We start from the raw sequence: 13,399 nt of genomic DNA on the forward strand, positions 1-13,399 counted from the left end.
GATGCACAATATTCAATGACTCAATAAATACTTTACAAAAATAATGTTTTTTTCCTTTCTTAAAACATAAAAAATTAGGATTTCCTAGACTTGAGTCCCCCTCTTCTTTTTATATTTATTTATTGTTAATATATTGGTGGAGAAAAAGATTGTTAAGATGGTATTAAAATAAAATAGATGAAATGAGGTCCATGTTATTTTTTTCTATCCATCTTGCTTTTTTTTTTTTTCCTTTGGAAAAGTGCCACTCCCTGCTTCTTTGTAAGATCTTCCTGACTTCTGTAAGCCTTCTGGACTTACTAAGACAAGAGCAGAAATTCTGCCATTCTGAAGCCTTTTAGTAGCATCAAACATTATACTAATATTGGCTTTTTATTTTAAAGCTCATTTAAAACCAAGCCCCAGATTTGTCCTTAAAATATCCAAAAAAAATAAAGGCATTTGGACACTGAGACTTTAGCAAGGTGCCTCATAACTAAATAATATTTGGTTTAAGGTGAGAATTTTCTCGATTTTGATATATTTCCATTAAGTTATTCATTTTTAAAGAAATCATTACAAATTCCCTTTTTCTTCCACCTCCCTAAGCCCTGTCTGAACTCTCACAGAAGTGATTAAACAGTTCACGATGACAACTCCAGAGAAAAGTTTAAGCTTAAGTCACATTCATATTAAATAAGTTACATATAAAAACTTATGTTTACAACTTCAGTCTCTTTCCCCTTTTGCTTCTCTAGGAAACACTGGATCTGGGTGTAAATTGAAACCCACCCACTATGGCTTCCAGGTTCTTCTGGCTTCTTTGTCCTCATCCTCCTGCCCACATCACACGTAGGAGGAAGTCCAAGGAGGTCTGTGGGCAGTGTAGATGGCAAGGGTGGCTTCAGACGGCGGTCACCGGGCCTGGCGCACATCCCTAGTGTAATTTATGAACAATAGTGGTGTGGTATATACAAATACCCATGTATGTGGGTAAGAGGGACTCTGCTCCAGGTGGCAGATCAGTACAGTGCATTTGTGTCACAAATACCAGAGGTGGCATCTCTTTAATACTCCCTGGCCTCTTGGAACTGCTTAATGTAGTCTTCATCAGAGGGACTCTCCGTGCACTTCTGTCCATTGTTGGGAGGCCGGGCCTCGTTATACCTGCTCCAGTCTCCCTTGCAGATAATCCAGGGCAGGACATCCACCTTGTAGTGGAGCTCCGCTGAGAACTCCGTGCTGATGAGGTTAGGTGTCCCTGCCCCTTTGCCCCTAGTGATGAGCTGCATGTTGTCGCCATAGCAACAGTGCTGGGCAGCCAGCGTTGTGCTCTCCAAGGACAGCATGGAGCGAATGCAGTACCGGGCTGTGGGCTTGTAGATCTCCAGCTTCTCTTTGGGCCCACTAGCGTCCTTCCAGCGGAAGTCCTTGCGCTTGATGCGGTCGAATATGTCCGCTGTGCTATAGGCCACTTCTGTCGGGTAGGAGCAGGGGCAGCTGGGCAAGTCGTTGATCACTTTGTGCATGTACTTCTTTAAGAACTCACTTTTGCAGCTCATCCATCGCTCACAGCTGTCCGTGTCTGAAAAAGGCCACAGAGAAACCCTCTCACCACTGCAAAACTGGCAGTGGGATGACATTGCAGTCTATCCCTCTTCTCCCAGAGTCAATCCCCTGCCACCCCTTGGCTCATCAGACCATGGGAAACCATACTCACCTCCCTTGAATTTGGGAACTTTGAACTTGACTACCTGTGTGCCATTACCTAGATTTAACCATCATTATATTTGCTTCATTTTTTAATTTTTTTTGAAACTATATGATATTATTATTCCTAAGTTTAAGTTTTAGTAGGCATCTACAAAAAAAAAAAAGAAGAATATAGGGAATAAGGGGTCAACTATAACCTAATTATCACCCATAACAAAATTAACAATAATTCAGAGGGCCATTTTAAATCTTCTCTTTAAATGCATGGTAATGGGGGTAGAAAATACCTCAAAAGAATATTTGTAGGACTGTTTTATTTCTGCCACTCACTGGTTTAAACTAGAGCTAGTGGCCTAACCTCTTACCCTTAAGCTCCAAACAGTAACAATCACTGTATGAAAGTCCATATGATAAAATGCTTCAGAGGGAGAAGGGGCTGGTGGCCCTTGCTTTTAGGGAACTTAATATTTAGGCCAGAGGACACTGACCTGTAGACTTTGAGCCAGAATACTGAATTAGTTGCTAACATTTAAGAACTAGGTGATTCCACTTATTCATGTAGATTCCTGATTTCATGTGAAAATCCAAAAAAAATATGTTTATGCTGGTCCTGCATTGTCTCAGGGGAACAACTGGCAGAGTGAACAGGCAAACAGTGACCATTTGTGCAAACCAAGTTTGAGCAGAAAAAATCTGCTGGGGTCGTCTGTCGGCAGGAAATACATTTAGTTTCATGGGAGCAGACGTTATGTTGAAGTAAGGTTGTTGTGTCAGATCACAGAGGCCTTCAGTGCAGGTTAAGCTTGTTCAGAGGGCAGTAGGGAACCACTGAAGGTTTTTGAGTGACAGTGAGCTATCAACTGAGCTGTACAGTAAGAAGATACATTTAGTGCTGATATAAATGCTAAAAGTCCAGGTGAGATTCTCTGAGAGGGAACAGCAGGTGAGATCAAGTATGGTCAGAGAGATAGGGCTTCCAAGCCTTGGTGGGCTTTGAGTAAAGGGAGGAAGATGTCAAAGATGACTCATGCTCTGGCCCAGGTGCCTGGGAAGCTGGTGGTGTCATGAGTGGAAATCAAGTGGCCGGGGAGGGGAGCAGCTTGGAGGAGTTCTCTTCAGTGAAATGAGGAAGAGAAAGATGGGACATCTCTTAGGAAATCAGAAAGGTCTGGCCTAGATGAAAAATGTGGGTTCTTGTGCTAGACCACCTGAGATAGGATCCCAACTGAACTCTTTGTGATTCTGAGCCAGATATCTTTCTCACTATGCTTCAGTTTTCTCATCTCTAAATTAGGGATGACAATAATGCCTGTTTCATAAATTGCGATGAGGATTAAATAAGAGGGAATGCAGAGATTATATAGAAGAGGGTCCAGGGTGTTGCCAGTGGGCAGGGACATTTGAGGCTCCTTTTGGCTCTGAGTTCTATGATTCCACCCCTGCAAGCCCCTGACTGAGTCGTAGCTGAGAGAGTAGAGGCTCCTTTCTGGGAAGTGTGTCTCTGCAAAGCCAATGGGGGTCTCTTTCAGAGGGCAGGTTCTTCAGAGACAAAATTCAGGCTCAGTAAATGGCTTTGTATTTTCCTTCCAGAGTGGAAGGTCATCATAATTCATGTACCTATAGGACATCTATTGACTTATTTTTATCTATCAAACATAAATGTTCAGTGTGATGGATATGTTATAAGTGCTTTACAAATCTGAACTCATTTAATTCTACAATAACTTTGTAAGGTAGGCACTAGTACCTCCTATCATTTTACAGATCAAAAAATGGAGGCAGTACTGGGTTAAGGAACTTGACTTTGTACAAGAAATATGCTGGGAGAATTGACCCCATAATGGGAAAACGAAACATTTAAAGGGATCCAAGGATGATCTTGTGGGCAAAAGGAATCTCCAAAACACTAAATGAATATTTAGATAATAAAGAAAATGAACCTTCTTACCAACTTCAAACAGTTTGGTGGCATTAAACTCCTCGCTTCCCGCAAGCAGACTCACTTCGGTGGCGGCTGTTCTGAAGGTGTCTTCAATTCCTAAACACATACAGGAGCTTATTTTTCCCTAGTTATGTGGAAAAAGTCCCCTTGACCACCAATTAAAAAAAAAACAAATACACCTGAACAAAGCCTTTTTTTGTGTTTATTACTACTCATGGGTAGAAACTTGCCAACAGAGGAAACAGTAAAAAGCAGGTAGTTGAATGTAAAATATATTAAAACCCCAGATACCATTTGCAGCATGAAATCAGATCCAAATGTGCCTGAATGAATCCTAAGGAACTGATTCACAAGGCCCAGGAGTGGGGTTTTGGGCAGTGGGGGACACATGTCAAGATGGCTTTCTGTCTGGCAGTGTCAGGGAAACAAACTAAACTAGAGGCAGTGGTTAAGGATTGAGTGACTGGGTTAAATCATTACCAGGCATGTGACATTGGGCAAGCCACTTAACATTTGTGTACCTCAGTTTTCACATCTATAAAATGGGGAGAAATAAATGACCCACCTCACAGAGTTGAAAAAATTAAACGGGCTATGTATAAAGTACTTAGAGTATTAAGTGGTAAGTGTTGGCTGATATTTTTTTCCTTGAATATTTGTCTAGCTCATTTTGAGGATGCAGCAGTCCACCGCTAAATATCAGGCATCGCATACATTCTGGAACTTTCAGCATTGCTGATGATGCTTTAATAAGAGTTAGCTGGGCTTGTCATTACTTGCTCTGAGGGACTGAACCCAGCTTGCCTCAAACTTCCTGGCTCCCCTCCCCTCCCCTCCCCAAACTACCACCCCGCCCAGGCTTCCTTTACAAACAGGAATCCTATGCAAGCTGAGGCAGTCAGAAGAGGCAGGGATTGTGGAATGTAGACTAGTTGTTGGAGAGCCTTGGCTACTTGCTAGGTATGACTTGATTTCCTTTAAGGGGCTCTCTCTGATCTTAGGTGAGGCTCCTTGAACTTATTTATATGGTTGACCTAAGGTACAAACTTTTACAGCAGAATCACTGCTAGGCCAGGGAGACCACCTGCCCTAGGATTCTTTCTAATGAGGCTGAGAATCAACACACCAAATAGGGAAAAAAAATCCTGTAAAAAATACCTCATGTTTCCAAGGGAACCCTGAAAAGCTGGAAGAGCCAGAAACTGAGAGGCAGAAAGGATGGAAGGAGTACAAAATCAGATGAGAAGAAAATGCATGAGGAGAGCTGCTGGCCATACTGCTCTCAGTGGTAAAGAGAAAACAAGAAGGCAATATTCAAAATGGTGGCAGAGAAGAACCTTTCCCTAATGACAGCTAAATCTACCATCTTGGGTCTGGATACCAGCTCTGGAAGAAATAACAAGAGGCAAGCTCCCAAGCCCTGACATTAAATACTGTCTATATCCATGTGTGGCTGAACCCCAAACCCTTCCTCCTTCTGGAGGTGGAACAGTTAATGGTTAAGAGCATAGACTCTGGAATTGGCTGCCTGGATTAGAATTTCAAACTGATCACTTACTGTCTGTGTGACTCTAGCCAAGTTAACCCCTGTGCTTCAGTTTCCACAGTTGTTAAATGAGTACAATAATAAATGCCTATTTCATGAGGCTATTGCGAGGATTAAATGAAAAATACATATAAAGACCTTAGAAATTTGCTTGATATAGAGATACTCAAAAAATCCCATTCTTCATAATTTTTTTTCATTTTTCTTCATCTTCTTCATATTTCTCTTCATTTTCTTTTGCTTTATCTTCTTATCTCCATCATCTTCTTCAGATTCTCCTCCTTTTCCTTCTTCATTTTCTTCCCGTACTCCTTTTCTTCTTCCTTCTCATATTATTATTATTTATTGGCTTATTTGTACTCATGCAAATCCCAACCTATCAGACTTCCAACTCAGCATCATTCAGGAAATCCACTTAGGAAAAGCATCTAGATGTTTGCTCCACTTTTTAAACTCCATCTGCATGGCCGACAGGGAGTGGGAACTGCCACTTTCTACATTTCAGCCCTATTTTCTACACATATCCCTTTGCCAGCTTATACATGCCTTCCTTTCTCTCCTCTGAAACCCCATTTGCTCTTCTACTTCTTTTTCGTTCCAAATCTCAGCCTTACGGTTCGAGAACAGAGTTTCTAGGGATAGAAAAAGAAAGTCCCGGGTCCAGAGATTAAATTTTCTGTTTCTGAATTCCTTTGAGACAAAGTCATTTAGAATATGTGATTTCTTGGAAGAGCCTAAGGTATTATTTTAGGCCGGCATTCTACCTGGCAATGGGGAACACAGAGTAAATGTAAAACTACAGACCAAGAGTTGGTAAACTTTTTTGGTTAAGAGTCAGAGCGTAAATATTTTAGGCTTTGTGGGTCACATATGGTCTTGGTTGCATATCCTTCCTCCTCCTCCTTCTTCTCGTCTACTTCCTTTCTTCTCTTTCTTCTTCGCAACCCTTTAAAAATGTGTGGGCCATGCAAAAAACAGGCCATGGTGTGACAACCACTACTACAGACAGTCACAATTATTTTTCACCCCCAACTAATTGGCAGACAAGAAGATTGTCATGTGTTTGGTGTTTAAAACACTGACAGTGCAGTTTAAAGTGATAATAAACTGCCAAGTTGCCCAATTTGCTACCTCGGAAGCCTTCAGCAGCTCTCAGGCTTAGGATAGGGCTAACTGTGTGGTTTTTCTATAAATGGATGTCAAGCCTCTCATCCTGGCTCCCTATCAGAACATGAATGGCTGTCTTTATGTGTCTCTTCAAGGAACAACAAACCTCACTTCAAAGACCCAAGTTAACCGGAGTCCCCTCTTTAAATTAAGTAAGTACACTACAGCATTGTCTTCTAGGTCACAGCTACCACAATTTGCGTGAGACTCAGGAAATCCAACTTTTCATCCAGTAAGTTTGTTACTCGCCTCTTGTCCCAGTCTGGTCTGAATTCTGATTAGGGAGATGTCTTTTAAGAAGTCAATTTCTATAAGCTTTTAAATACAAATTTAAAGCTTCCTTTGAACTTGGAGCCACACCCCCACATAAACCCACCTGGGCAGTTTGGACGGTCACACGTCCTAGATTCCGTTGCGGTGCATGCATAGCCACAAGACCTGGTCCGCTTCTGGTTGCCATTCCCACAGGTGACGCTGCAGACAGACCAGAGACTCCAGTCGCCCTCACCATCTGTGGAATCTAGAAGGGAGTCAGGGAGATGGTCACAGCCGCACCGAGAGTCCCCAAATCCGCCCTGTCAAGCAGCCTGCTAATTGTTCGTTTCCATCATTCTCACTATTGGAGAGAACCAGATGCCAGCTGGAGTCAAAAGGCTTACAGCTCTAGGGTTCATTTTAGGGATTAGCTTCATGAAGGCAGGGACTCTGTCTGAGGTTTTGGGCACTGAGGTGGTCAGCACATGGCCAGGGCCTGACCCCTGGAAGTTGCATAGTAAGTGCTTATTGCGAACGCATACATTTGAAGAGCATGGCATCATGGTGTAAAATATGGTAGGTAGTTTTCAAAGATGATGACTATTAATTCTTTCCTTCCCTTTGCATACAGTTACACAGAGAAGAGAGAGAGAGCGAGAGAGAGAGTGCGCGCACGCAAGAGAGAAACAGAAATACTATGACATTATTTCCCCTTTCCTAGAATCTGTACTGGCTTTGAGGCCTGGCAGTTTTGACTTCTGCTCTGGGGAATCCAGTCACCATGAAAGAAGCTGAGGCTAAACCTGTGAATTATGGGACACCACAGAAGAGAGGAGCCACTTGAAGGACCACCAAGACACTGGACACGTGAGTGAAGTTTTCACGAACCTTTCAGCCCTTCCCAGTGGACAGCTGAATGCAGCTGATTTCCTCAGGAGTAGAGGAACTGCCCAGTGGGGCCCTGCCGGAACTCCTGAGCCACAGGATCATGAGAAATAATAAACTACTATTGTTTTAAGCCACAAAATTTTGAGATGGCTCATTTTGCAGCTGTAGATAACCTATACATGGCGATGAAGATAGAGATGGTCCTTTAAAGTCATTGCTTAACGTCCATCCAATATACACTCATTTGAGCCCCTATAAGATGCCAGGCCCAATTCTATCTATATAGGATATATCATTAAATACAACTTTCAAAGATTCACTGCCCTGATGGAATTAATACTTTAGCAAGAAGAGTCAGAAATGAGTAAATTGTACAGTATTTAGAAGTTGGTAAACGGTGTGGTAAAAGGAGAAGCAGACTGGTCTGGGGGCCCAGAGCCATGAGAGGGGCGAGAGAGGTTGGTATATCGTCAACACTAAATTCCTCTCTTTAAAAGTAAGAAACTAAGTCCTGGAGTGATTGAGTGCCTATGTAAAGTCATAATGGTGACAGAAAGGAAAACTTGGGCTCTAGTGTTAAGCCCTTAATCTCGAAAGCATGATTCTTTCTGCAGCATCTCTCCTGGCTTATCCAAATGTTCCTACAGATCTGGGGCCTCTGTTGGTGCCAAGCTCAGAGCTACAGGCAATGTGCCTTGCAGGGAAGGGGTTCTCTCCATTCATGACCGGTTGTGGTGATTGTTACTACGTAGGCCTGGCAAGAATGTAGTTCACACATGTTTCTACCTGAACTGAGGCCTGGTGCCAGCCTCCCAGGCAGTTGTTTACATGGCGTTCACTCTGAACACTCCTCAGGCAAACACGGGGCCCCCGAGTTTCCTCAGCTCATTCAGCAGAGTTGAAGTTGGGGGACAGGGAGGATTCATGGTTGTGTCTTCTTCCCTACTCCAAAGTGGAGCATTTGCTCACACCCAGCCTTCCCTCATGGGCCCCATCCATTTCTACCTCCTCCCAAAAAAGAATTTTTCTGAACTTTGATTTTCTTCTAAGAGATGGTTTTCCAACCACATGGCTAATCAGATGTTTGAAACTACTGCTCCATGTGAGAGAGCTGGGCTTGCTTCCCCAGCCTTAGCCTTCCTCATCCCTCCCATTTCTTACTAGGCACCAACATAGCAGAACTGAAGAGACATGTTTTGCTTCCAGAGGGAGAAACCACTGAGGTAGATAGGGGCTGCTGCTCTCTCCGAGACCCTTGCAGTCTGGTGTCTCTTGGTAATCTCCCCGAGAACAGTAGAGAGGCACCTGGAACGATCACACGCTCACACTCTTGTCAGCAGGAGCATCCAGATGCAGTGGGTTATATGCACACATGAACACATCCTACATGCACCACTGGGCCAGATTTGTTAAAGGGAACAACAGCAACAAGTCACAAGTAAAGATTATAATGTCTTTAGACTCATAAAAAGGGGGTAGTGGGTTAGTCAAAAAAAGCTTATTAAATCACACAGGCAGAGTTCATATCACCTGTGTGGTGGGTACTGGCATAAGACACAATCCAATGACACCAAGAGGAGACCTGCTTGACTCAGCAGAAGCAACGGGCCCACAACTATCTAGAAATCTCTTCAAACCTTTCCTCCCTGTCGCAGTAATATAGAGAGCTAATTTTGGGTAGTATCATTTGAGATTTTAGCATTAAACACACCACGAGGCTTATATCGGAATCGTTGAGTGAGGTAATTTCTTGTTTTGGTTTCTTGGATTGAAATTATTGGATGTTAATACTGTGTCAGAGTATGTAAAAAATAACTTCCATAATTCCTCTCCCCATATCCACCCCTTTGGTTACTTTCCTCTTATGCAGACCCTAGCCTGGAACACCTGACTTGCTTTGGCCAATGAGAAAATAGCAAAAGTGATGCAAACAGAGGCTAGAAAATTGTTCATGCATTAGAGGTTTGGTCTCTTGCTGTAGAGAATTCTTCCATCATGTGAAGAGCCTGGGGCCAGTGTCCTAGAGGGTGAGGAACCTGGTAGAGAGAGGCCCCAGCTGTCCAGCTGGGAGCCCATCATTGTAAGTAAAGCCATCCTACACAATCCAGCTCCAGCCAAGCCAGCCCAGAGCAGACAACCTGCAAACTTTTGAGAGAAAACATGTTTGTTTTTTTAAGTCACTAAATTTTGGGGGTGATTTCCTAAGCAACAAAAGTTAACTATTACAAATACACCATAAAATGTTTTCTAAGCTATCTCGATGGTTAGTAGACTGGAACCATAAAGGATTTCTTACCCAATAAGTGGGTTCTCCATGTCTTTATTTTAAGTGCTCACAAAGTCATTTATTTTCCAAGCATTTTTTTTATATGGGTCCCCCAAAGTTAGGCACAGAACAGTTACGTAGCCAGGTGGTTAGTCATTTCTATTGGGCTAGCAATGAAATAAAGCCGCTTTCTAGGGAAAGTGTCTATGTCAGCTCACCACCTTGAAGCCTTCATAGCACAATGTCCCAGATGAATGTTCCAGCAAAGAGCCTCCTCTTGGAGATTTCTATTTGTTTAATGTGTTCAAAGGACACGGACGGAATTTGACAGTGGAACAAAGCTTGGAGGGCAGTATTCCTTTATGCTATAATAAAATCAGCTTGTTTTCATTTGCTCACTTACCAGGGAACATCACTCAGAGCAAAAAATGAATATGAGAAGCAGCAATTGCAAAGATGACAACAATGACAGTGAAAAACAGTCTCTGTGAACATTTATATGGTGTTTTGACAGCCTCTACTGTGACATCAAATTGCTCAGCGAGGGAAGAAAACAATGCACAGTACAGTGGGCTGAGAGCTGGGTTTCGAGGATGTCATTTGAAAATTTAAAGTAGTCATTATATTGTTTCAGGGCACTAGAGTTCTGTGGGTCACTTATAATGTTTGGGCAACTGAAGTGACTTGGCAAGCCTCCACTGCTAATCGTAGGTGACAGTAGCTACCAATTACTGGAGGCTTTCTTTAAACAGCTGCTCTGTCTAACACACTGATATAACTCCGATAATAATCCTGCAAGGTAGGTGGAAACAGCCTCCTTTTATGGATAAGGAAACTGAGGCTCAGATAGGTTAAAGAACTTGCCTAAGGTCACACAGCTCAAACTTGGCAGAGCTGGGATTAGATACGAGGTTTGTCTGCTCCTGTCATATCCTGTTCTATACTCTGATATTCCTGTAGCTTTGATTCTGGACCAGGTTGGCCTCTTTTCTTTCACACGCACTTATTTGACTATAATTTAACATTAGCAAGAAAAACTCTTGAAAAAAAAATCACTGGGCAATCTTCTATTAAAATAGGACCATGACTGGTTAGAGAACTGAGTCCCAACCTAGGCTACAATAAGCAGTGCCCATTTGATTTAATTAGGCAGGCTGTTCTGAACAACTTTGGGAATGGTATGTTACTACTTGACAGAAAATGACTTATTTGAACTCTTCCTTTGCCCTGAGTGATACCTTGAGTATCAACACAGATGGTATTTAAAGTGCAGTATCTCAAACACATACAGTCCAAAGTTGAGTTGACTCATGTTTCCATGATCACGAGGTGTAACTAACTTCTGTTGTATATTTTATAATTGATTCTAAAAATGCCATTCTATTCTATTTATTTCACCTAGGATTCTTTGAAATTTTCTTTGGCCACGAACATTTAAATTCTTTTTAAAAATTCTACCTTTGAAAATCTGAGATCAACATCCTCCACAAAGACTAGTTCCTGTGGCAATTTTAGCTTGTCTCAGACGAGGCAGCATGAACTTAGTTAGGTAGAGCAACTTGCAGTGCTTTGCCATTGCATAAATCTCACTTTCTGGGCCATTTGTTTTCCCCTGTATCCTCCACAGCATTTAACATAGGAACAAATACTTAGAAATTGCTTCATAGTTTCTTGTTGATTAAAATAAAAGAAGACACAGGTCATCTAATGCTGTATGGAATTCTGAAAATCACATGTTCCTTATGACTCGGTCTGAGAAGCAAAAATTCTTCATTCATTTTGCAAATATTTTAAGCAGCTATAATATACACTGAAAGTGTGGTCCAAGGGCCAGCAGAGTCAGCTTGATCTGAGACGCTGCTCTGTTCCTACATCTACTGCATTGGAAACTGCATTTGAACAAGCCCCCTAGGTTATTTGTATGCACATTAAAGTTTGAGAAGCACTACTTTAGAGGTATTATAGAGCAGGGGTCCCAAACCCCTGGGCCGTGAACCAGTACTATTTTGTGCCCTGTTAGGAACCAGGCCGCACAGCAGGAGGGGAGCAGCAGGCCAGTAAGCGAAGCTTCATCTGTATTCGCAGCTGCTCCCCAGTTCTAGCATCACCGCCTCAGCTCCACTTCAGATCATCAGGCATTAGATTCTCCTAAGAGCACCAAAAAGGTTGGGGACCACTATAGAGGATGTATTTTTCTTTATAAAGTAGCAATTCTGACATCTACTCTAATGATGAGGAAGCTACAAAATCATAAAAGATGGGAGTTTCTTCATGGTCCATGGGTGCTATAAGATTCAGATGCAAAGTACTCTATAGAAAGCGGGGGTGAGGGTGGCTGAGGAAGCCACAGTAACTGCTCCACTGGAAGCAAATTCTATCCTCAAGATTGAAAGAGAAGAACGTTTCTAATGTTTGTGAATTTGGCAGAAGGTACCCTGTAAAAGCCTTAGATGAAAGAGTAGTTTCTAGCATTGATCTTTAAACTTCAGTGAGTATGACGATCACCTGATGACCTTGGCTGAAAAAAGAAACAAAGACAGACTCCAGATCTCACTGCTGGACATTCTGATTCAGTAGAAAGACAGCGGTGGCCTTCAATCTGAACTGTACTCTGGAGTCACTCATGGAGCTTTAAAAAACACCGTTGCATGGCCCTTGCCTCTAGAGATCCCAACTTATTGGTCTGGAGAAAAATCTGGGCATTTGGATTTTAAAAAAATTCCACAGGTGAGTATAATGAGCAACCAACCGCAAAGCATTCATCTAGAATAGTGGTGCTCAATGCACTAGAGAGCCCTGGAAAGTTTGTTCAAACATAGATTTTGGGGACCCATCCCAGAATGTTTGATTTAGTAGGCCTGGGTGTCAGGAGATTGAAAACTTGCATTTCTATCATGGTCCCAGGTGATGCTCAGGCAGCTAGTGTGGGGACCACAGTTTGAAGACTATGAGATAGAGGGACAGGGTTGAGGCTAGGACTGACATTTTTTAACTTGCAACCAAGGGATTCTGGTGCCATTGATCTAAGCCCCATTCATAGAAACAATGTTCTGTGTGGGCAAACAGGTTAAGCCACGAAGCTGTGCAATGTCAGGCTGGCTCCCAGGGATCCCGTGTGTGTCTCTGTTCAACAGCACTGGACTTTTCCTCCCACTCCTATCTTCCAATCTAAGTGGTCATTTCTAGATCCACTCTATTGTCCTAAAGGATGTGCTATTTTCCCCCAGGGAAGCAGAATAACATAGTGATTAAGAGGACAGACTCTGGACCCAGATTGACTGAGATGAATCCTTGAGATTAAGTTGCTTAACTTCTCTAGGCTTCAGTTTGCTCATCTGTAAAATGGGGTACCTGCCGCAGAGAGCTGATTAAATGAGCTAATATATGTTAGAAGCCATCAAGACGTATTGGTGCAAGGTAAGTCCTGTATATATGTTGGCTACTATTCCCAGTCCTTCCTCTTGGACAATAGATAAATTAGACTTCTTCTGGGAGAGGGAGAGGTTCCACGAGCCTCCTGGCTAGAAGAGGTATGAGAGCTCTCCTTTTGCTCTCCCAGTATTTGATGTGTATTTTATCATGGCACTATTTTGCTCTATCAGTTAATTTTTCTCCCCTTGTCCATGGACAGGTAAGGCCCTCT

The 13,399-nt window shown here is 42.5% G+C and overlaps 1 protein-coding gene across 1 annotated transcript in view; it reads right to left on the bottom strand.

Moving 5' to 3' along the window:
* Positions 1-474: 474 nt before the first annotated feature.
* ISM1 (isthmin 1) overlaps positions 475-13,399 on the bottom strand; it is a 65,894-nt gene continuing 52,969 nt past the window's right edge. The window contains exons 4-6 of the mRNA XM_006921584.2: positions 6,724-6,867; positions 3,641-3,730; positions 475-1,564 (exon numbers count right to left, since the gene is read on the bottom strand). Of these exons, the coding sequence (XP_006921646.1) occupies positions 1,047-1,564; positions 3,641-3,730; positions 6,724-6,867 (752 nt within the window). The 3' untranslated portion in view covers positions 475-1,046. The remainder of the gene's footprint in view (positions 1,565-3,640; positions 3,731-6,723; positions 6,868-13,399) is intronic.

The sequence above is a fragment of the Pteropus alecto genome, unplaced genomic scaffold (assembly GCF_000325575.1).
Source record: "Pteropus alecto unplaced genomic scaffold, ASM32557v1 scaffold45, whole genome shotgun sequence".
Lineage (NCBI taxonomy): Eukaryota > Metazoa > Chordata > Mammalia > Chiroptera > Pteropodidae > Pteropus > Pteropus alecto.